Raw genomic sequence first — 26,119 nt, 5'->3', positions numbered from 1 at the left:
TCAGAAATAAAACTCCAAAGTTTTATCTAGTGATAATATTGTCTACTCTGCTTTCATCTTTATGAGCAATACAAAACACACTAATCACTTTTCTATTTAACAACTTTTCAAATGTTTTAAAATAACAATAAACCTTTCAACTCTTCTTATTAACCTAAATATCCAAACAACTTTCTTAAATGTAGTATAAATTTCATTAACATTACAATTTAAAGATGTAATTCAAGAATAAATTTTAACTTAAGTTTTAAATTACAATAATTTGTAAGCTACACATTAATCCCTCAGACATAAATAATTTAAATACAGATCTGCATTTTAATATTGCTCAATGTCCTCATAAATAAGTCTGTAGGAAAATTAACTTATTACACACTAGCATAAATGGATTTTAAAATTTAAAAATGTTTCCTACACATTACCTTCAGCAAACAGAAATTTTCGTTTATCAATCTGTAGCACAAAGGACCCAGATTTTAAATTTAAATACACCATAGCTATTAAGCATGGCTCTAAGTCTTCTCAACAGGAAAATCACCGATATTCTGGCAAACCTTAAGGTCCCAAGCTCACAACAAGTTTATACAGGTGTAATTTAATTCCATTAATGTGTGCATACTCATGTATACACATGCACACAGTTATGGTTAAAAAACACAACTATAACTGATATTGCTTATATAACTACCCTCTCATTGAAAATGAATGATTTCTAACACAAGAGTTTTAATTTTGTTACCATTCCAATCAATCAAACAATATTATGTCCATATTTAAATAATATTTTCAAGATAAAAGTAGATTTTAGTTATTTGCATTAGTATGATAAAGGTTAGTGTATGAACTCAATATCCACCCTTAGCACTACTAGTTTCAGACATGGTACTTCCCATCAGTACTTGACAAAGAAACATCACCTTAACTAACTGACAGTGGACGCCTGAGTCCTCCCTGGATAACTACTCAAATCATACTTGAGCCTTTTACTGAAACTGAAAAAAAAAAAAAAAAAAAAAAAAAAAGAATTGAAAAGGAAATTTAAATAACATGTCTGTTCCATATAGAAATAATAGGTCATAATAAGGTTTTCTCTTCCTCTTGGCTTTCCCGTAGCTGATTTTCAAATGGTTAAAGTTACTATACAAAAATTACAACAAAACGGGCTATTGATACTGCAATGAAGTTTTTAAGAACCAAAAAACATCTTCCCTTAGATTCATAGTGAAAGAGCAAACAGAAAATTCAGTGCTGCTTTATATTTTGGTCTACTGAACTTTAGAACTATTGTGAGCAGAATGGCTGTTACAGAAACAGCATTACATTTTCAGAGTTTTGCAAATTACAAATAGAAAACAATTTGTTCATTTAGAATTTACCTGAAAGATATTCTGCATAAATAAAACTTTCAGATAAAAAAAAAAACTCTCATCTTAGTAGGCAGCAAAGAATTTTATATTTCACTTAAGAACATTTTCTTAAACAAACAAACAAACACAAAACTCTTTACGTATGTTTTCTTTTAAGAGGGGTGGAACTGGATTGATTCAATGGTAGACCACTTGCCGAGCACACAGGAATTCCTTCTTAAGTTCCATCCTCATCCATGGGAAAACAAAATTAACAGCAAAACCAAAAACCCCTTGAAAATGTAACCATTTCCTACAGGGTAGTTACAATCTGAGACAGTGGTCCTTCTAGGCTCTAACTTTTTTTTTGTTTTCTTATGTCTGTCTATGGACTACACTGTGCTTCCCATGCTTAAGTGAGAGACACAGCGTAGTCTACAGGCTCCTACACACAAAAAGAATACATTTTCCGGCATATGGCTACTTGGGTCTTTTCTCTTCCTCTTGGCTTTCCCATAGCTGATTTTCAAATGATTAAAGTTACTATATGAAAATTACAAGGGCTATTGATACTGCAATAGAGTTTTTAAGAACTCTGTATTTCTGAATATGGAGCCAAAAAACATCTTCCCTTAGAAAATTAGCCTTAGCGTTAATTGTGCAGTGCAGTTTCTGGCTTCTTTTCTACTGGAATCAGAATCAACCTGCCTCATTCTTGCCTTTTCTATTCTTCATATAGTATTACCTTCCCCTAGATGATCTACTAGCATACTCACATACACTATTCAGTCAATACTAAGAACTTTAGGAACAAAGGGAAATGAGAAAGGCGGGCTGAGTGTGGTAGTTCTATGCCTACTCACAACACTCCTGAGGCAGAGGCAAGAGAATCATGAGTTCAAAGTCAGCCTGGCTACAAAGTGGGGACCCTGTCTCAAAATAAAAAGAAAAGAAAAGGCCACAATCGCACTGTGGTCTAATTATATATGAAACGTAGAGAGATTTAAATGATAATAATTATAGTAACTGAAAACAATGTGTTTATAACTTGTATTTCTATGACCAAGAAATGCTGATGAACCAAATCTGTTTTTATCTGTGAGGATGCTCAGTAGTCACAGCACAAATATATAATTTTCTCTGGCAAATTAAGAGCCTTATATGAGAGAATTTCTAAAAAGCATTGGAGAATTTCCAACAGCATCAGGAATATTAATAAACATGATTACATTTTTAAAATGTAGATTATATATACATATGTTAAATATATATAACAAATTATAAAATTATACATTTTCTACTTTGTTACCAATTATCAGTAACAAAGTGAAGCTTCAGTACTTCTGCCTAAAAGAAATAAAACTCTGTCTCTTTTCTGAAAAGTTTCTATAGCTCAAGTTTTACAGAAATTTTCTGAAGTCATCATTTTACAAATAAAAAAAAAACATGAGATGACATCTGAACAATAAGAAAATATTACTTCCAATTCTTCCTAGTAAAGATGAGAATTTTTAAAGCATTTAAATAATTAGCCCCATTAAACTATAAGGCTTAAATAAATTAATATTACCATTTTATATAAAGTAGATGGTTTATGTCAAACTGACTTGAAGAATTTCTTCTCTACAGAAGAAAGTAAATAAGGAAAATTATCTTGTCCCAGGGATTAGGGGTAGTTATCCTACACAGTTATCATCTTTGTTGCACATATAGCCCAAAGGTACCCAACTAACTCACCTCTGTTTTGCAACCTAAAACACATAATAGAAATTACAGGAAAAAAAAAAAACATTCAAGACGGTAAAACCTTCTGGTGGCACCTATAACCAATCACACAACACTCAGGTCACCAAGTAGCTAGGAAGATCATGGACAAATACGGCACTCCATTTCCCTCTCTGTAAAACAGGGTGGATTTTCAGACTGGAAATTTACCATTGGTAAAAAACTATATAAAATTAAATATTTGATCCATACCTTGTTTTGATTCCAAACCTTCTGATTGTTTGTTCTCTCTCAGGGATGAAGTAGAATCTATACAGGCATCTTGCCTAAACAATAAAAATAAAAACTTTTAAAATAGTATTCAATCATTTAATGTCCAAGTTCTTAGAATTATTTTAGGTTCCAGGGAGACACAATGAATTCCAAGCCCCAGGGTATAATTTAATACTAGGGAGACTCAGAACTTTGTATACATGTGTCAGAAGAAGCAATTATAAACTTGTACTTAATTTATACAATGTACTTCTTTGTAAAATCAAGGGGAAAACCAAGGGGAACTTGGAGGCAATTTTTTCTCCCAAACTCGGTAGGGTAGCTGATGGAAGAAATCACAACTCACAGCAGTATCCAATAATTTTTCAGTTTTCACAGTTAAATGTAATGGGCATTTTAACATTCAAATTACTTTATATTCATCTAATTTCATACCTCAAATGCTTTGATGTCTACTATATATGGAAAACACATTTGATATGTAATATATATATGTAATCAAAGTAAATAGATTAAATGTAAGAGCGTGCAAAAAGTTTCACAGCACAACCTGCAGCAGAGCTGCACACAGTGCTGCACCATCACTGCTGATGGAACAAACACCTTTCCAACCGTCAAGATGAAATCAGTAAATATTCAAGTGAGATAAGCAATGACCTTCTCAAATCAGATAACTATTTCCCTCTGAGAATTTTAAACTGTCCTAAAAGAAACATCACAGGAACAATCTGGAAAATGGTGCTAGTCACAAACCTAGTTCATCCAGTTAACAGTAACAAGTCTTTCAAGTAACCGAAAAATAAAATAGAATAGCAAATATCTTTGCCAAGTTTGTTCTTTATAATCAAGTACTTGGCAAATATATGTTTCCAATTCAAGGACTCTAAGACCACGTCTGTGGAGCCAGGCATGGTGATACACATCAGTAATTCTAGCACACAAAAAAAAGGAAACAGAAATAGCAGTATCTATCTTAAGAAACTCATTTGGCTTTGGTACTAATAATAATTTCTATGAGATTTGTAGTTGCCCTGACTCCACTTTTTAATGTTTATTTGCTATCTAATGTTACCTATTCAGATTTTATTCTTTCATTTCACTACAATGACTGGCATGTCCCAAGAAGGGTATCAAAACATTCTCCTTGGTAATCCAGGAGCAAAATACAGAGCTTTGCTAGGAATACAGTTAAAATGTTGTACCTGAAGCATTCCAGAAAACTCAGATAGTATATACTCTGAACATGGATTAACATTTAAAGAAAACATTTGCTTTTATGTGTCCTCGAATGGCATATAATTCTTTATCTACACATACATGTACCTAAAATCACAAAAAGTGTGCAACTGTGTACCAAAATATGACAGTCTTCCATTAAAATCTGTAATTTTTGTGCTGTTAGGAAAGTTAAATTTAATTATTATTAATGTACCCCAAATTATCAGCAACAAATGGCAATATAGTATCACTAGTAAAAGGCATATAGGACATATATCATACTCCAAGGACAACACAACAAAATCTACACAATCCAGCTGAGAATGTGAAGCCTCCATTATGACGAAGCAACAAACAAAACCATCACTAAAATGAGTGATGCTTTTTAGTGAGTTCAGTGTCAATATTATGAAATACAAAAGGCTATGGAAATATTTCACATCAAAGGAATCTAAAAAGTCATGACAATTATATATAACAATAGAACTGACTGGAGAGGGAGTAAAGGCCAAACTGAACTGACTCCAAAGAGAAATTGAAATACTGATGGTAAAACTGGATAAAGGTCTTTTGTGAAAGTTAAATTTCCTGAAATTGATATACGTGGTTATAGAAAGACCATGTTTGTTCTTTTGAAAACACAATGTAACATTTAGGGATAATATGTCACATCATAATGTGACTTAAGCCTCGAATATTTGCTCACACACACACAAAATTGCACTAGTAGGGCCTGAGAGATGGTACAGTAGGTAAAGGTGCTTGCCACCCAAGCCTGACACCCTGAGTTCAATCCCTGAAATCCATGTAACCAGAGGAAAGACTTGTTCTCTGACGTCCACATGTGTGCAGGCAGACTCATCAGGCACATACAGAGAAATATTAAAGTTTTTTTAAAAGTAAAGAAACATGCCGGGCAGTGGTGGCTCACGCCTTTAATCCCACCACTTGGGAGGCAGAGGCAGGCGGATTTCTGAGTTCGAGGCCAGCCTGGTCTACAGAGTGAGTTCCAGGACAGCCAGGGCTACACAGAGAAACCCTGTCTCGAAAAACCAAACCAAAACAAAACAAAACAAAACAAAACAAAAAAAGTAAACAAACATATATTTACATGGTGTGTAACAGAATCAAATGCTAATAAGAAGTAAATCTAGACATATGCTATAAAGATTTCTCCTTTACTAGTCTGATTTTTACAAATGTATTAAGTCTAAAATTACTTCCAAATAAAATGTTTAAGTAAAAATGCAATAAAAACTGTTCAAAGCCCCTTAAATATCCTTCAAATAAGACTCTATAAAGATTATCTACTGTTATAAACAATTTATTTGCATGCATAAAATTCTACTTTAAGTTAAGTTTGATCAGGCTGTTGAAGTCACAAAACAGAACTTCTATAAGTAGGCAAAGCACACCACCCTGTGGCAAAAAAATGAAAAGACACAATTGTTTTAAGTCCAAAAGTAGCTTTGAATGATTTAAAATTTAAAAATCACTATTAAGGAGAGGATGGTGATATTCATTTGTAAACACAGTTCTCAAAGAGGCAGGGACAGGAAGATCTCCAAGTCTGAGATCAGCCTGAACTACAGAGGAGACTTTGTCTAAAAATAAACAAGCAAATAAAATTAATACAAATAAAAATATTAGAAAAGAGACAGGCAGTGGGGGCGCACGCCTTTAATCCCAGCACTTGAGAGGTAGAGGCAGGCGAATTTCTGAGTTCAAGGCCAGCCTGGTCTACAGAGTGAGTTCCAAGGCAGCCAGGGCTACACAGAGAAACCCTGTCTCAAAAAAACAAACAAAAAAATAAAATGAAATTTAAAAAATTAGAAAAGTCTTCTAAGATGTATATTTCACAACTAAAATTGTCAAATAGCTTTAGTGCTTTACACAACTTAAAAATTTACATTAAAATGTAGAGACAGCAAGAATATTTACAAAAATATATTAAAACTCTAAGAAAACTACTACATACATATGTGTTTCTCTTTCTAGTTGCGGGGGGAGGGGGGTCCTGAGTTTACTTTAAGATGATAAAATATGTGAGTCACCCAAACTAGTTAAGAATAAAAAAAAAAACCTGCCATTCACAATTAAAACAACACGTGTTTGTATTACACACTTTAAAACTAAGACTATTAGAGTATACAACTGGACAGCAGAGAGAGCCCAAGGTAGAACACATGTCACAGCCTGTCTGGACTAAGAATTCTACAGTGATCCTTGTGATTCTAATGAAAACAATTTAAGAACAAGCTTCATTTTATTTTACTTTTCTAATTCCATCTCCTTTACCCTGTGAGAAAAATCAGACTATCTTTGTCTTGTTTATCTTTTTGTTGAAAGAATTTCCTAACACTTTGTATTTGCATAAGAAATTGACCTGCATTCTCTTTCTTTAACAGCTTAATTTATGATCAATGGCCTTGTTCTAAGAGGACTTTACTTGTACCACTAACTCTAAGTCCTCAAACTGATCTAAGCCCAACTGTCTCTCATGTGACACTATTCTCTTTTCTTACAACTCAATGGTTTTTTTCAAATACATTAACACACTGAGAAAATTTATTGAATTTAATCAAGAACAACCACATGTGAATTAACAAAAAGCCTAAAACATATTTCTTTTTTCGTTTTGTGTGTGTGTGTGCGCGCATGCGTTTGCTCATGGAGGCCAGAATATGGTATCAGATTGCTTGTAGCTAGAGTTACAGGAAATTGGGAACAGCTGACATGAGTGCTGGGAACTTGATTCAGTCCTCTGCAAGAGCAGCAAGTGTTCTTGATGGCTGAGACAGCTCTCCAGCCATATATACATACATACATACATACATACATACATACCCACACACATACATACACATATATATTTATTCATTCTAAATATAATATATAATATCGAAATATAATATATAAATATAATTATATATTTCTAAAGAGACAGGAAGAGTAATCAATTTCTTATGCAAATACAAAGTGATAGGAAATTCTTTCAACAAAATAATAAACAAGACAAAGATAGTCTGATTTTTCTCACAGGGTAAAGGTCAACTGGCAAAGTCAAGTAAGCTGGTAAAGCAAAGGAAATAGTGTTGGATTTTCTCTACACTCCTCAGTATAAAAGAACAAAGGAAATGTAATGGAAAAAAGACAGTCTTTGACTCAATGCTGTTAGTGAGACAGCTTGTACATTATCTTACTCCATTTTTATAACATGTACAAATCGTATTTCTGAATGGAAACAGACCCAAATGTCTAAATTTGTAAACCTTTGGAATACACAGTAAAAATTTCCAGTTTATGCTAGGATAAGCAAAGATGTTACCAAAACCCAGACCTGGAGCTGTGAGATGACTCAGCAGACCAGACAACCTGGGTTCAATGGCTGGATCCTACTAGTAGACTTTCCAGGGTTGTCCTAACCTCCACCCATGGACCATGGACCATGCACCAACACTTAAACACATACGACAAATAATGTAATTTTAAAACATGACCTAAAAATAAAAATAATTGCTAAGTTGGATTTCATCAAAACTTGGTGATTCTCTTTTTCCAAAAAGACTAGGACAATGAAAAGCCAAACCACAGACTGGAGAAAATATTTGCATACATTTACCAGATAAAGAACATGTATCTAGCAAAGTAGTTGGAATGTGCCAGCAATGCCAGGTATTTTGAAAACTGATGCAAGAGAATTTTTAAGCCCCCAGAGTTTACCCCAGCCTGGACAACTTAGTGAATCTTGTCCAAAATAAAACAACTTCAACTTCAATCTAGAATACAGGAGAATTACACTGTAGTTTGAATGTGAGATTTCTCTTACAGGCTCATATATTTGAACATATGGTCCCCAATTAATTATAGTGTTTAGGAAGGTTATGGAACTTCTAAGAGAAACATCTTACAGGGTAAGTGCATCACTGGAGGTGCACTTTGAGATTTTATAGGTTGGCCACATTTCATATTCTCTCTTTGTTTCTAAGATACCAAAGAAATGTGAGACGCCAGACTTCTGCTCCAGTTGTCATGTATTCTATGCCATGATGAACTGGAACCATTCTGGAACTTGCAGAAAAACAAAAACAAAAGTTTTCTCCCTTAAGTTGCTTTTGTTGTGGTAACAAAAGAACAACTAAGATAAACTATAAAATCATAATAGGCTCCACTATGTTCACAGCAGCCTTATTTATAATAGCCAGAAGCTGGAAAGAACCCAGATGTCCTTCAACAGAGGAATGGACACTGAAAATGTGGTACATTTACACAATGGAGTACTACTCAGCTATTAAAAACAATGAATTCGCCAGGCAGTGGTGGCTCACGCCTTTAATCCCACCACTTGGGAGGCAGAGGCAGGTGGATTTCTGAGTTTGAGGCCAGCCTGGTCTACAGAGTGAGTTCTAGGGCAGCCAAGGTTACACCGGGAAACCCTGTCTTGAAAGACAAAATAAAACAAACAAAAAAAACCTTTCATAATAATTCTGTGATACACCCCCCCAAAAAATAAACAATGAATTTGAGAAATTCTTAGGTAAATGAATGGAACTAGAAAATATCCTGAGTGAGGTAACCCAATCACAAAAGAACACACATAATATGTACTCACTGATAAGTGGATATTAGCTAGGAATGCCCATGATACAACTTTCAGACCATATGAAGCTCAAGAAGGACGACTAAAGTGTGGATGCTTCAGTCTTACTTAGAAGGAGAAACAAAATAATCATGGGAGGTGGGGGGGGGGGACGGACCTGGGAGATAGAGGGAAGGGGAGGAGAAAGGGGGGTAGGATCAGGTGTGGGAAAAGATGGGAGAGAAGTATAGAGGGTCAGGAAACTGAACAGAGGTGTGTTGCAGTGAGGGATGGGGAACTGGGGGTAGCCACTAGTAACTTCCAGATGCCAGGGAAGCAAGAAGCTCCCAGGACCCAATGGGGATGGCATTAACTGAAATACCCAACAAAGGGGAGAAAGAGCCTGTAGAGACCATATCCAGAGGTTAGGCATGGGCCCCCAGTTGAGGGATGGGGCCACCCACCCATCTCAAAAATATTAACACAGAATTATTCCTGTCTAAAGGAAATGCAGGAACAAAGAGTGAAGCAGAGACTGAAGAAAAGGCCATCCAGAGACTGCCCCACCTAGGGACCCATCCCATCTACAGACACCAAACCCAGACACTATTGCTGATGCCAAGAAGCACTTGTCCCCTGAGAGGCTCTGCCAAAGCCTGACCAATGCAGATGCTTGCAGCCAACCATCAGACTGAGCACAGGGACCCCAATGGAAGAATTAGGGGAAGAACTGAAGAAGCTGAAGGGGTTTGAAACCCCATAGGAAGAACAACATTATCAACCAACCAGACTCCCCAGAGCTCCTAGGGACTAAACTACCAACCAAGAAGTACTCATAGAGGGACCCATGGCTCCAGCTATTATGGCATCAAGGGGAAGGGAGGCCATTGGTCCTGTGGAGATTTGGTGAGGTGGGAGTGGGTGGTTGGGTAGGGGGAGCACCCTTATAAAAGCAGGGGGGAGGGGAGAAGGGAGAGGGAAAACGGGACTTGTGGAGGGAAAACTGGGAAGGGGGATAACACTTGAAATGTAAATAAATAAAATAACCAATAAAAAAATAAAAGCATACTAGAAAACAATAAAACGTTAAAACACCTTCAATTGAGCAAGACATGTACATAGCACATAGACAAAACAACTGGAATCCAACATCCTTTGTTATTAGGAAAATGCACATTAAAACTACAATGTGATACACTTCACATGTTAGGAAGGCCAAAACAGCCAACAAATAGAACTCTCAGTGCTGACAAGCAAGGACACAGAAATGGCACAACAACCCTGATCCTAGGTGCTTCCTTTAATACAAAAAAACAGGTTTGTTCACACGAAAGCTTGCATTTAAATGTTAGTGTGGTTTTGCTTAAAATCATCAAAAATGAGAAACTACCTTATGCCCTTATTAGTTTTTTATCATTGCCGTAACAAATCATGAGAAAGCTGATGGTTAAGAGAGCATAAATTTGCTGGGTGCAGCAGCACAGACCTTTGATCTCAGCACACAATAGGCAGAGGCAAGTGGATCTCTGTGAGTTTGAGGACAGCCTGGTAGTCTACAGAGCAAGTTCAAGGACAGCAGAAACTATACAGAGAAACTCTGTCTCAAAAAACAACAACAACAACAACAACAAAACCACATAAATTCACTATATTCATATTCTGCAAGTCAGAATCCAAAGGATCTGGAGGACTAGATATGAATCCACTGTCTGGTTTTTGGGTTCTGGACAGAACCATGTTCCTTGAGGTTGTAGAACCAAAATCTCTGTGTTTCCTTGTTAGAAAACTTAAGGTGGTTATCAGCCTCAATCTTTGATATCATATCTTTCTTTCTCCTCTCTCTCTCTTCAACTTTTAAGAAGGGTTTCGATGATTATAGCAGGTCCACATGGATAATCTAGGATAAGAACCCTATCAAGGTACTTAATCTTACATCCAAAGTCAATTTTGTTGCATAAAGCAATATATTCTCAGGGTCTGGAGACTAAGGTGCCAATACCACTGAGATGCCATTGTTCTTAAAGGACCACAACTAGGAATTAAAAGTTGATACACCCACAGGATGAAGAACTAACTACTCAGCAATGAGAAGAAACTACTGAAATTCAAACCATGTTTGAGTCCCAAATACACTATGCTAATAAAGCCAGCCTCAAAAGACTACATACAGAGCTACAGAAATGACTCACTGACTAGAGGTGCCCATTGCTCTATGAGGTACCAGATTTCAGACCCAGCACCATCATCAGTGACTCATAAATTCTTCAAAGTGGCAGTCAACTATAACCTTCAAACACTGTACGAAGAAGCAAACAACCCAATTTTTTAACAAAGCTTTTCCAAGTAACAAATCAAGTTTTATCTCTACTGCATCCCTTCCACAAGACACCAACGTTCAATCTTATCCTAACCAAAGGAAGTTCATTTCCATCTACTTTTCCCAAATAATATAATTCACAGAGTCAAGAGTTACCACATTCCAGTTCTTTCAAAGGCCCAGGATCTCTGAAAATGTTGCATAAATTACTGCTTGCAACTCAAGTTTTTGTAACAAGCAATCTTCTATATAAAAACTGAACAGAATCAACAAAGTGTCTTCTTTTTGCTATGTCTACATAGTCCTGTTTTCATGTCTTTTCCAATAATTAAAAACTAACAAGACATAACTTTAGAAGTTATCTAAATATGCAAACATGAAGTAGAATCACAGGTACCATTACTTTAAGTGTGAGATAGTATCTACACATTATAAATCATAATGTTGTCAATGATTTCATAATAGTTTCCCTAAAGGTTTTCTGAACACATTACTCTTTTTTTTTTTTTCAGAGTAAACTATGTTAGGTAGACTACTCTAATTTTTAGACCCTAAAAACAATTTTTAAGGTACATGTGAACACAAATGTGTAAATAACCAGCTTATTATTACTAGTCTTTGCTGCCTAAAAGCACAGTAAGTTCTTTATTACAGATATGAAGAATTAAACTCAGAAAAGGCTGTGGTCTCATTTGTGAGAAAAAAATGTATTATTTTAAGTGTAATAAATAGAACCTTTTGTACTAGTTACTTTTCTCACTGCTATTATCAAATATCTGATTTAAAAACAAACAAACAAACAAACAACAAAAAAAGCCCTGTCCATCATGGCAAGGAGGACAGGCAGCAGAAATGACTCACGACTACAGCTGCAGAGTTGTACAGTAGCTGCTTATCAGGTGACAACTGCAAGTGGAGGTGTGTGAATATGAAAATGGAAGCAGGGCCACACTATAACCCTAGAACCCAACCCCCAGTGACACTTCCTTCTAGCTAGAGTCCACCTCGTATAGATTTCACAGCCCCCCAAAACAGTGCCACCAGCTAGGAACCAAGTATGTGAGCCTATGGGAGATATTTCGCATTTAGAACATAATATTCTACCTCCCACAGGCTCATGACAATTTTATTATATAAAATATGCTTGCCAAACTAGACACTAAAGGCACACACTACCATATCCAACCATAGCTGCATTTTTTATAAGTGGAAAAAAAAAAGACACATAAGCAATGAACTGTTTTATGAAATAGTAAAAAATAATAAAAAGACGTATCACAGCTTTCTTTGGGTTCTATAACAAAAGGAATTGGGGAAATTCCCAATATTCACCAATATAAACTGGAATTTTAAAAGTTACTGTGATAGACTCATAGTAAAAATAACTGTATGGTAATACAGTAATATTTTTAATGTTTACCATATGGCAATTTTAAGGACATCCAATCGTTTCTCCAGTGATCATCATAATGTTCTATGAGATAGAATTTTATTCTTCAGATGAGGAAATTGAGGCCAAAAAGTTAAACAGTCTGCCAAATGTCAGGCTGGTAGTGAGTGTCTCTTTAAAATGAGGCCACCTTAAACCCATGAGTTCCCACTTGTATCATTATACAAACTCTCTAGCTTACAGAAACAGTCCTCTAAGTAGTAATACCAAATATAATGCACCACATTAAACTGCTCAGAGTAGAATGTCAGAGTAGAAAATGAGCTATCGTTCAGAAGTCTGTTTTGTTTTCTTTTAGACACTTTTGCTTCACTGCCCACAGTAGCTTACAACTGAGTCCTCTTGCCTTAGCCTCCCAACTTGTACTACCATACCTTGCTTTACCCAGAATTTGACTACAAGGCAATATAATGTTTCTTTCTTATTATAAAAAATAGTGTATGCTCTCAAGTCAAAATAGATTATTTTAAAAGTGAAAATTTTCAGTAAAGGCAACATATTACCAAAATCAAAAAGCCAATATACTTTCATGGATTGGAGTAAAAAGTTGGTAAAACAACATATTTCTAACTGCACACCTGTTGTGGCATCTTTATACTCCAAGATGAGAAGATAAAATATAATGGTTCTTACTATCATTTTATACTCCTGGACCCTGTATATTATATGCATAAAAACATACATGCATGTACTCTTTGATTTTGTTTTTGGTAGGGGCCAATAAACATCTACTTTCTAATCTCTATCACATATATAAATGTTTACATGGAAAAGGGGACTTTGTAGATGTACTTAAAAACGCTGAAATAGAGTTTCATGTATTACCCTGATGTGTCCAATTACAGCAGATATCATAAGAGGGAGCCAAGAAGAGTCAGAGACAGAAAAGAAGGCAATATCACACACTTGGAAGATAATGGAGGATACATGAGCCAAAGGGGGGTAGGCAGCACTTAGTAGCCATGAAGTCAAGGAAATGGCTAACCTGCTGACACCACAGCATTAGCCCAGTAAAACTGATTGCAGAACTGTAAGATAAAAGGACATGCGAGGCGTGACAGTACTTGCCTACAGTCAAGCCAGCAGACCTAACATTCAGGAACTGACAGAAGAAGATTGTGATTTGCAGGTCAGCTTAGATTACACAGTGAGACCCCGCCTCCACAAAACAAAACAACACAGCACAAAGCACACCGAAGGAGATAATAAATATGAGTTATTTTAAACCACCCCTTCTGTAATTTTTCATACTGGCAATAGGAAGCTATATATACAGTACTAATAAGTTTTACCTTATAAGAACATTCAAGGCACACAGGAACAAGTCAGACAAAACCATAAAGGAGCACTCAGATAAACTCAGGGAAGATAATACATAGGATAAATTACTTTCCCCAATATATTAAAATATTAATTAGAAAAGAAAAGTAGTGGCCATTTCCAAATGACTTTGTAAGTAGAAAAATGAGAGTATGAAATGAGTATCACAGATATTGAAAAACTATCCCAAGTTTTTGTTTTACAAAAGAAAGAGAGCTTTGTGGGAATTTTCTAGAAAATTTTAAAAAATACTACTTTCAAAATATTTAATTTATTAAAATTATTTAAAAAATAGGTGAACTGATTATAGAAAGTGTATCAAGTATTAGAACTAGGTGACAGAAACAGACATGTATTATACTGACAAAAGAAAAATGACAATCTAGTTAAATAACTAGATTTCAGTGATACAGAACACAAATAAATTTTTAAATAACTACTAAAACAACAAAAAATCTCAAGTCCTTTAAAGTTTTCTATGTGTAATAACTGGCAGCCCAGACAGAGCACTAAAATGAGGATCGCACCTAGAGCGGGCATGATATCTTAGGGTAGCTATTGCTATTTTAAAAGACCACAACCTAAAGCAACCTAGAAAAGACAAAGTTTATTTTCATATTACAACTCCTGGGTCATAATCCATCACTGAGAGAAATTCAGGGTAGAAACCTGGAAGCAGAGGTCATGGAGGAGTACAGCTTACTGGCTTGCATCCCACAGCTTGCTTAGCCTGCTTTCTTGTATGTACCCAGCACCACCTGCTCAGGGGTGGCATCACCCTCAATGGGCTGAGACCTCCCAAATTAATCACAATCAAGAGTGCCCTCACAGGCTTGTCTACAAGCCAATCTGATGGAGACATTTCCCAACTGAAGGTCTCTTCCCAAGGGACTCTAGCCTGTGTCAAGCTGACATAAAAACTAACATATATACATGCTAAGAAAAATTCTTGAGAGATTCCAGAAAAGTTTCTATCTGCTTCTCATTTTAAAACAACTGGGTCACAATTTGCTTCAAAATAATCACACTGGGAAGATGAGAGGAGGTTTAAAGCAGAGAAAGTGAGTGGCAGTGTAAGCATTCATAATCCTACTGTCTTTTCATGTGTTAAAATTATTCCATACTTTTACAACTAAACATAACAATGCCGTATATTCCAGATTAATGACAGGAATTGGCTGAATCACAAATCAATTTTCCAAATGCATAGTTCTCAACAAGCCCAGATCTCAGGTCTATTTTAGACCCTCCTTTGGAAAAGTCCACTGATAGGAATATTTGGTCGTAGTGTACATTTGTGCTGCCTATTAATCAAGCTCAGGGGCACTCATAGTACTCAAGTATTTCAATATTTAAGTTTAATACAAGTGGCTATTGAAAGACTCATTCCTAACAAGCTCAAGTTTTGTTAAAAGCTCCTGACAGAGCTTGGCATCTGGCTCAACAGCGTTCCCCTTTTCAAAGGTATTCATATAAACATACTCAAGCAAAGTTTCCCCAGCAGAACAGCTAAGCTGAACCACTAAACAGAGATCACCATTCTTATAAGGTGGTGACCAGCTGTGTTGAGAGCTCAACAAGAAAACCAACAGCTAATGGCTGGCTTCCAACTGAGCTATGTAACTAAATAGACCAGTATTTGAATATAACAGCCTATTAAACCATTCAACAGCAGCAGAGTTCCAGGACACATCACTGTGTGGTTCAACAACTGACAAGTGGTCACAAACAAATTCTAGTTGCTGCTCTTAAAACAAAAGAGCCCAATGACTCCTAAATTAAAACCTTTACTGCCAAGTGATCATCAAGCCCTCACTACTTATAAGAGGAAGGGAGGGAGGGAAGGAGGGAAGGAGGAAGGGAAGGAAGGAGGAAGGAAGGGAGGGAGGGAGGAAGGGAGGGAGGGAGGGAAGGAGGGAGGGAAGAAGGGAGGGAAGGAGGAGAAACTGGGTGTGGTAGTGCATACCTTTAACCCCAGCACTCAAGGAGCCAGAGTAGAAGCAAGAGGAGCTCTGGGATCTCTGGGAATTCAAGACTACATAGTGAGTTCCAGGCCAGCCAGGGCTATAATGAGACCCCGTCTCCAAAAAAAAAAAAAAAAAAAAAAAAAAAAAAAAAATCTGAAAAAGAGGATGAAGAGGAAGAGGAGGAGAAGGGAGGGAGGCAGGATGAAGGGTCTCCATGTGTCATAGTTACCCCTCTTTGTCAACTTGACTAAATTAGAATCAAGATGGAAGCTCATTTCTGGGTATGTGGATGAGGATATTTGCAGTTTAAGTGAGGAGGGAAGTCCCACACTAGGGTGGATAGCACCATCCCACATGCTGGTTCCCTGATTGAATGGAGAAAAGCAGCAGCATCTGTCTGTCTTCATCCTGACTATGTGTGACCAGCTGCTTCATGCTACTGCTGCTATTCCTTCCTGTCACCATAGGCTGCACTTCTTATGTGTAAGTCAAATAACACACCCTTCCTGAAATTGCTTTTATTGGATATTTTATCACTGTCACATCAACAAGAAAGGTAATTAAAGTACCATGTATTTTAATTTTTGTAACACTTTTGTTTTGTTTTGAAATAGTATCTCACTCTTGGAATTAAAGACATAAAGCTATTTTAAATTTATTTTTTTACAATATCTTATTTTATCTACATGTATGTAATGACAGGCATGTGCAGGTAGGTCAAAGGACAATTTGTAGGAGTGAGTTGTCTTACTTCTACCATGTGGGTTCTGGAATCAAACTCAAGCTGATAAACTTGGCTTCAGAGGCCTTTCCCCACTGAACCATCTTACCCAAAGAAGGCCTTCTTATTGTGTGGGAGGGGTCATACATCTGCCTCAATGCACATGTGGAGATCAGAGCTCACCTTATAGCACTTGACTCTCTCTACTCTCTACTTTGTGGGTCCCAGAGACTAAACTCAGGTAATCAAGTTCGACAAGCAGAGGCCTTTACCCTCTGAGCCATCTCAATGGCCAATAAAGTTATTCTTAAAAAGACAAAGTGTTTTTTACAAATTCTAGTTTTTTTTAAAAAGGTTCAGTTCAATGCATGTATATCCAAAGTTTAAGTGTATGCTGTGTATTAAAGTTAAAATTAAAAGTTGAATTTGATTGCTAATTCAAAGCATACCCTCTACTAAAAGAATGTAAGGAGTGGATGGAACAGTTCTTATTCTGAGAATTTCAAATTTTCCTATTCTCTAAAACTACAATACTATTTCCACATAGCTCATGACCTATAGGGAAATACAAATTCATTTCCACTGACATATCCTGAAATAAAAACACATTCATTTAAAATTCATAAAAAGGCATTTTGCAATAACAATTCTAAAACTATGCTATAATTTCCCTAAAGTATTTGTACTTTTATTCTTTACACATACAAATCTCCATTCTGATTATTTTACTGTACTACTCAAGACTTAAATTTCATTACAAACACATTCTTTAGAGCATAATTATATTACATTATAGGCCAAACAACTATTCTCCTCTTTAGTGTGATTTTAACTGTAATAAAGCTTCTCTTCTAGCCAATCCCCAGATGGATATACCAGGGCTCTGCAATTTATCTTAATCTGTAAATTTTGTAAGTTTTGACGCAATTCTTAATTAGGAAAGTTGAAATGTTAAACTTCAGACTATCTACAATAAAGTTAGCTTGTTTGCTTTCTTTCAGTGATTTAGAAACCATGGGTATTAGGTACTCAGAGTTCCTACACATCGTTACTATTCTTTTTTTTTTTCCTTTTGAGGTATTATTTTACTATGTCTGAGTGTGTAATGTGTGAGTGTGGGTGTGCATGTACCACAGTGTATCTGTAAAAGTCCGGAAAACTTTATAAAGTAGGTTCTCTACTTTTGCCATTATGTTGGTTTTGGGGCTTGGATTTAGGTCATCAGACCTTCATGGCCAGTGCTTTACCTGCTGAGCCATTGCTTTAATTATTTGTTTAATTTTGAGACAGACGCAGGTTTACTAAGCTGGTTATCTGGTCTCCTACCTTACAAATACAGAGACTCTAGGTGTGTTCACCATGCCAAGCTTTCATCTCAGTAAACATGGTTTTCAAATGTCTGAATGAAGCAATGCATCTCAAGGGCTGCAGAAATACATCAGTGTAAAGTTCTTGCTAGATCTTCATGAGACCCATGGTTCATTCCCCAGAATTGGGAGAAAAGACAACAACAACTACAAAGAGCCCAAAACAAAACAAAACCTAACTTGAAAAGCAGTTAAATGGGCAGCACATCTTCCGTTTTCAGTTTCAAGTTTAATTAGAAAGGTCATAGCATTGACAGAATTGAGACTGAGATGCCACAAACACCTTTCAGCAGAAATCCATGGACCTCTGTGTATGGTGTTTAATATGCTCTGTTTCTGTTAAGTTTTCTTATAGTAAAAAGATACGGAAAGACACAAATGTTTATACATAAAATGTAAAAGTTCCACAATTATCTTTACAATTCATGTTAAGTCATTGTGGGGCCAAGGTGTAGAATGTGATAGTTTTGAATGAAAATGGCCCTATAGGTTCACAGGGAGTGGTACTACTTGCAGGTATAGCCTTGATGGAGTAGGTGTGGCTTTGTTGGTACAAGTGGATTACAGGGCTTTGAGATCTCAGGTGCTCAAACTGGGTCCAGTATGGCATTCTCTTTCCCCACTGCTTACAGATCAAGATGTAGCTTTCAGCTCCTTCTCAGGCACTGCGTCTGTCTGCATGCCTCCATGTTTCCTGCCATGATGATGATGGACTAAACTTCTGAACTATAAGCCAGCCCCAATGAAATGTTTTCCTTTGTAAGAGTTGCTGAGGTCACGGTGTCTCTTCACAGCAATAGAAACCCTAACTAAGACAGAAAACATTTCAAAAAATTTTATATAAAACTTTTGGCTTATTGCCCAAGTTTTTATAGCAAGTATACTGCATTAATTTCCTGTTGCTCCTGTAGCAAAGTATTTAGAAAATTAAAACAAGATACATCTACTCCCAAACAGCTCTGCAGGCTGCCAATGCAATCGGAACCTCAGGGAACTGGAGCCCCAATGAAAACACTGCTGCATGCCTTCGCTGAAGTCTGTTTAGTCTTCACTCCCTATGAGGCCATTTATCTTTTCTAGCTTACAGTTGCTTCTTCCATCTTCAAAACACATCAATAACCTCTACATTTACTGTGGAGTCTTTGCCTGGTATAAGGATGTCATCCCTTGCCTGTCAAATACTGATGCTTTTAATCCCAACTTAAACTGAAAATACTGGGATGGCATGAGGGTGCATAAGGAACTACAAGGAACTACAAGGTAGAAGCAGGAGGATCAGGAATACAGATCCAACCTCAGCTACATAGAATGAGAAGCCACATAAGGCTACATGAGACACTGTCTCAAAAAAACACAAGGCAAATAAAAACAGCTAAAACTGTATTCAATGCACCTAACCAACTGAACATCATAGCTAATCCTAGCCTACCATAACCATGCTAAGAATATTCACATGAGTCAATAGTTGAGTAAAATAATCTACAACAAAGCCTGTTTTTAATTGCTAACCAAAAACATCATTAATAGTATACTATATAAAATTTCCATATATACATCCAATAGGTAATACTTAAATCAGATTAAACTATCTCTGCCAACATTTATGAGTATTTATTTTACTTTTAATTATGTATATGCATGCATATCTGGGGTGGAGACTACAGGTATCAGATCCTCCTAGGGCTGGAATTAGAGGCAGTTGTGAGCTGCCTTATATGGGTTCTGGGAACTGAACTCAGGTCTTCTGGAAGAACAAGCACTCTTAACTGTTAAGCCATCTCTCTAGCCCTTGTCATTTCTTTGTGGTAAAAATATTCATAATTCAGCTGGGTGGTTGTGGCACATGCCTTTAATCCCAGCACTTGGGAAGCAGAAGCAGTCAGAACTCTCAGTATGAGGCCAGCCTAGCCTACAGAGGGGCAAGGCTATATAAAGAAACCCTGACTGAGCATGGAGGAGAACATAATGTTTGTTTTTTTTTTTTAACTATACAATACCAACTTGTTATCTATAATTATTGTGGTAATTTGAATGAGAAAGGCCCCTATAGGTACACACAATCAGTGGAACCATTTGGGAAGGAGTAGATGTGTCACTGGGAGTGGGCTTGGAGATTTCAAAGGCCCATGCCTGGCCCAGTGTTTGTCTCACTGCCTACTGCTTGCAGATCAAGATATAAAGTTCTCAGCTACTGCTCTAGCAATGTGCCTATCTGCATCCTGCCATGATGGTCATGGACTAACTGTCTAAAACTATAATCCAGTCCCCAATTAAATACTTTCTTTCATAAGAGTTGCCTTGGCCATAGTGCTTCATCACAGCAGCAGAACAGTGACTAAGTCAGTCTCTAGTGTGTAATAGCACATCACAACTTCTTACTCCTATCTACGTGTAACTTAGTATCTATCAGCATCTCCCTGTCTCTCCCTCCTCATTTCACATTAATACTGAATAGCTCATGTAATTTACTGAATACTACAGTGGAAACACCCATATTACAAAATGGTAATATGGGTAAACAATTGTCCCACAATAAAGTTGGACTAACACTAAGTTGGAGAATATGTGTACTTCTTCCAGGTTACTGACTTTCTGACATATCTGGACATTTTTAAAGTTTTGTGCACACACACGGCATATGACATAGTACACATGTGGAGGTTAAAGGACAACTTTCAGGAGTCAGTTCTTGGTTTCCACTTTACTAAGGCATAGACTGATGCTGTGCTGTGTCCTCTAGCTTGCTGGCCATGAGTAATTCTCTGTCTCCATCTCCTACCTCACTGTCGGAGTCCTGGAATTTCCTTTATTGCATCCAGATTTTTGTTTGGGTTCTGGGAATCAGCCCCACATTGGTCGGCTTATGCAGCTACTGAACCAACTCAACCATTTTTAATATTTTCACACAAATGTTCCTTTCTGGCTTCTGAGGTTTTAGTTTTACTTAAGAATCCCACAATTCCAGGACTAAGTACATATAATCCCTACAACCTATAAGGTAAAAGAGAGAAAACAGATACACACGCGCATGCACGCGCGCACACACACACAATAAATAAGTAATAACATTAAAATTATATATTTAAAAATAACAAGGATAAGGATTAGTGGGAATGTGAAGAAAAGGGGAAGACCTTGCAAGTAGCTGGTAAGAATATAAATTATATAACCACTGTAGAAAATAGTATGGACATTCCCAAAAAAAGGTTAAAAAAAAGAAGAAAAAAGAGAAAGAAGCAACTGTATATATACCAAAAAAAAAATCAATGAAATCAGTACCTCATAGATATATTTACATTTTGTTTATATTGCTATTTTATTCACAACAGCCAAGATATAGTAACTATCTAGGAGTCTTACAGGAAATAAATGGAAAAAGAAACTATACTATTACACCTACTTACATACATACATTCCCACACATACCATATGCAGACACATACATGAATGCATGCATGTATGTATATATGTATTCAGCTTTTAAAAATGAAATCCTAGCATTTGTAACCACATGAATAAACCTGGAAGCCATTATACTAAGTGAAATAAGCCAGACATAAACAAACAAACAAACAAACAAACAAAAACAAAAGCAGTACACAGTGACACACTGCTTCCTTCAATCCTTGCTCCCAGGAGGCAAAGGCAGGCTGTGAGTTCTAGAGAATTCTGTTGAGTTCAAGGTCAGCCTGGTCTACGCCAGGACAGTCAGAGCTATGCAGTGAGACCATATCTCCAAAAAGAAGAAAGAAAGAAAGAAAGAAAGAAAGAAAGAAAGAAAGAAAGAAAGAAAGAAAGAAAGAAGGAAGGAAGGAAGGAAGGAAGGAAGGAAGGAAGGAAGGAAGGAAGGAAGGAAGGAAGGAAGGAAATCAAAACAAACAAGAAAGACAAGAAACACCATGATTTCAATTACACAGGAGATTTTGAAAGCGTCAAATATAGAGCTGAAGGAATGGCTCAGCAGCTACATACACACTTACTGTTCTTGAGGACATGGGCTCTTGAAGAGCACCTACATATTGACTCAGAACTGCCCAGAATTCTGTCTAGAATTCAGTTCCAAGTTTTCTGACACCCTCTTCTGGCCTCTTCAGACACTGCATGCACATGGTGTGCAGACATATAGGCAAAACATTCATTAAATAGAAATAAATAGATCTTTTAAAAAATCAACTACATTGAAACAGAATAAAATAGTTTACCAGGGTAAAGAGAAAAGAGGATGTGGATCAAAGTGAGCACAGCGGAAGTTATAGAGACTAAGTCCAGAAATCAAATGCATAATATGAGGACTAGAGTTAAAACAATATACATAGGAAGTTTATTGAACTGGATTTTAGATGCTGTTACAAAACACAAAAACCAACCATTCAAGGTGATGGACAGGCTTATTTGCTTGCCTAATAGTCATTTCATAATGGATCAAAACGGTGTGTTCTATACCTTACATATAAGTAAAGTGATTGCTGAAAAGTACCAAAGGCCTTTTCTATACACACTTACATGAATATATCATTTTTCTCTTTCAATTTAGTGATATAAATTATCCTAATAGATATTGCAATTAAGGTTTCTTATAAAACTCCTGAAATAAATCCTACATGATCAGCAGTACTCACTTGATACACTGCTGGATCTACATGCTAATATTTCTATTTGTTTACATTCACAAACATATTCACAAGTGATATGGCCTAAATTTCCTATATACTTTTCTGGCACTACTTACAAGATTTTGTATATTAAAAGTATGCAGAAATCGTAAGGTAGATGGAAAATCCTTTCATCTTTTTCTAGGTATTATAGTATTTATAACACAGACATATCTGCCTATGAATATCTGGCATTTATAAAACATTTCATTGGATGTAAATACATTAAACATGTTCACTTATACAAGAACCAGTTCAAGTGTGAATGCATCCATCTTGTTTTGGTGTGTCTTTAAGACACTTCACTCAACTTTCCACGTTTTCCACTTCTGTGGGGATTTACTTGTGTTTTACAAGAAAACTGTCCTTCAAAAAGATCTCTATGTGTGGCCTGAACAAAGACCAAGTTCCTGAATGGGTAAAGCTCTGCGTGTTTGCTACCTCTTAAGTTTTGAGCTTTTACCTTTGATGTTTCATTTTCTCAAAGTTCTTTTAGTTTGTAACTTTTTGATTTCTTTTAAATGTGAATGAAGTTCTTAGGCTAATTGTAAGTGTTCTCTCTCTCGTGTCCCAATGTTCCCTTTAACGTGGGCTATCAGCAACAGAAGTCACTCTCTCTCCCAGCTTGCTTCTTGCTAGCTTAGGTGAAGAGGAGGTACAACAGGAAGACTCAGGATCAAGAGAAAAGCTGACTCTCCCTCCATTCTCTTTAGTCTGGCAGTCAAGAGCTGCTTGACTTAAACCCTTACCCTAATCACATCCCCTGCACCAGGCAGCAGGTCCCCTAGTCAATTCTAGCCCCTTCATTACTTAGAAACATAGATGTATGGATACAAAGATTAGTCTCTCATGTCTTCCAGTGTACTCAACTCCTCTATTATCAGGACACAGTGAGATCTGATGAGCTAAAAACTTCATTGTAATTTTATGATTCTTTTTATCTCTAAATAAGGATACATTCTAAGCCACGGTTGGGTAAGACCTCAACAAATGAAATCTCCAGGACATAATTTACCCTATAAGATCTTTTCTCATTATTCCTTCCTATAGGGTCTTAAGGCAATTTTTAAACTCAAATATAGTTTTTTGTTTGCCCAGTAGATCTATGACAGGTCTCCTAAAACTTTGAGTTACATTTTTTTTTTTTGAGGTTTTCGGTAGTGATCTGTATTTATTTGCCCATGTTGGCTGTTCAGGGTAATGATTCAGTTCCCAGTCATAACCAATCTTTTTACCAGTTAGCCTAGTGAAAAAAAAAAAAAAGAAATGCAGAACACCATTAGTTCCAAAATTACATTTGTAATTTTCCTCGTGCAGTCTCACTATCTTGTTGAAGCTTCTTTCCTGTATTCTATTATCTCGGTACTCAAGAGAAGCTACTAAGTTCCTTTCAGCTTTTTTTGTCTGCTCATGACTAAGTATTCCGTTTGCATGCAGCCTGATCTGATGACAAGCACTCGTCAAAGTGAATATCGGCAGATCATAGGACAGGGAAGTCTAAGTACCAAATATACCAAGCTGACTCTTCAACTGAAGCCCAGAAAAAATAGTGACATCAATCTACCAACTAGTTCACTACGCCTAAGATGAATAGAGCTGAACTGACCTTCTAAGCACAAAGTAACATCCAAAAGAATACTATAAGCAAAGGCCTATTAAACTGCCTTTACAATCTTTGAGAAAAGGAAAATATATTCTTATTCTGTGCCTCAGACTTTAACAGCAAGGAGAATGAAATGCCCTACCTGCATTCTGTCTGAAAACCTGTTTCCTTTCTTATCTCTGCGGGTTTGCTTATTTACGTTATTCTGCTCCTGAAGCAGGAGGAAAGAAAAGTCAGCACCAGGAGCTAACAGCAGTGTTCTCTACATTTCCATTCCCTTCCTGACACCTTTACTTTAAACTCTAAGATATTTCCCTCATTTACAACTAACACTAATGTGTGTGTGTGTGTATGTGTATATACATATATATATACACATATATACATATATATACATTTTATATATAAATATATAAAATGTGTATATATGTGTGTATATATATATAAATATAAAAATATATATATAAATATAAAATATATATATGTATATATATATATAAATATATATAAAACATGCATTTATTTTTGAAGGTATGTGTGTAGAGTTGTGGTGAGTACCTGTGGAGAGGTCAAAAAGACAGTTTTGGAGAGTTGTTTTGTCTTGCCAATATGTAAGACCTGGAGATTAAACTCAGGTCATAAGATCTGATGGCAAGTGCCTTATCCAAAGAATGATCTCACTGGCCCTACATCATTATTAATTAAAAACTAGCCACATTAGCTCATTTAATATTAGTCTTTTGAATAGTTATAAATGACTATCTTCGCTTTACAAATGAATGCAATGACTATTATGGAAGATTAAGTATTTCTAAGCCACCAAGGTAGGACCATAAATCAAAAAGTCTACAGCTACTTCTCAAGAAACTCTGCCACTAACATTTACAGGCATTTCTATAATTTCTATAATTTACCCGGCCTCATTTCCCACACATAAAACAATACTATGTATGTTGTAAGGTTGTTATGCAAAGCTAATGGTGCTGTGATTGTTGTAACGTTGTTATACAAAGCTAATGATACTATGTATGTTGTAAGGTTGTTATACAAAGCTAATGATACTATGTATGTTGTAAGGTTGTTATACAAAGCTAATGATACTATGTATGTTGTAAGGTTGTTATACAAAGCTAATGATACTATGTATGTTGTAAGGTTGTTATACAAAGCTAATGATACTATGTATGTTGTAAGGTTGTTATACAAAGCTAATGATACTATGTATGTTATAAGGTTGTTATACAAAGCTAATGATACTATGTATGTTGTAAGGTTGTTATACAAAGCTAATGATACTATGTATGTTGTAAGGTTGTTATACAAAGCTAATGATACTATGTATGTTGTAAGGTTGTTATACAAAGCTAATGATACTATGTATGTTGTAAGGTTGTTATACAAAGCTAATGATACTATGTATGTTGTAAGGTTGTTATACAAAGCTAATGATACTATGTATGTTGTAAGGTTGTTATACAAAGCTAATGGATGAATAATGACACATGAACAATACTGGATTGTTCCAATGTTGCAACACAATGTTCTATGTTAGTTATTAATGTTAATTTTGGTTTACTGCAG

General features: G+C 36.1%; 1 protein-coding gene across 12 annotated transcripts in view; it reads right to left on the bottom strand.

Annotated features, from left to right (window-relative positions):
- The window catches only part of Caap1 (caspase activity and apoptosis inhibitor 1), a 97,150-nt gene that overhangs the window by 61,142 nt on the left and 9,889 nt on the right, over positions 1-26,119 (bottom strand). For all 12 annotated transcript variants that reach the window (XR_013110605.1, XR_013110604.1, XR_013110606.1 and 9 more), the window contains one exon: positions 3,324-3,397. Coding sequence is in view for 9 of the 12 variants with exons in the window: in XM_034503950.2 (XP_034359841.1) it covers positions 3,324-3,397 (74 nt within the window). In the remaining 3 variants the exon portion in view is untranslated. The remainder of the gene's footprint in view (positions 1-3,323; positions 3,398-26,119) is intronic.

Source organism: Arvicanthis niloticus, chromosome 5 (assembly GCF_011762505.2).
Source record: "Arvicanthis niloticus isolate mArvNil1 chromosome 5, mArvNil1.pat.X, whole genome shotgun sequence".
In the NCBI taxonomy this organism is placed as follows: domain Eukaryota; kingdom Metazoa; phylum Chordata; class Mammalia; order Rodentia; family Muridae; genus Arvicanthis; species Arvicanthis niloticus.
The sequence above is the reverse complement of the archived record's forward strand: the minus strand, read 5'-3'. Positions and strand labels throughout refer to the sequence as shown.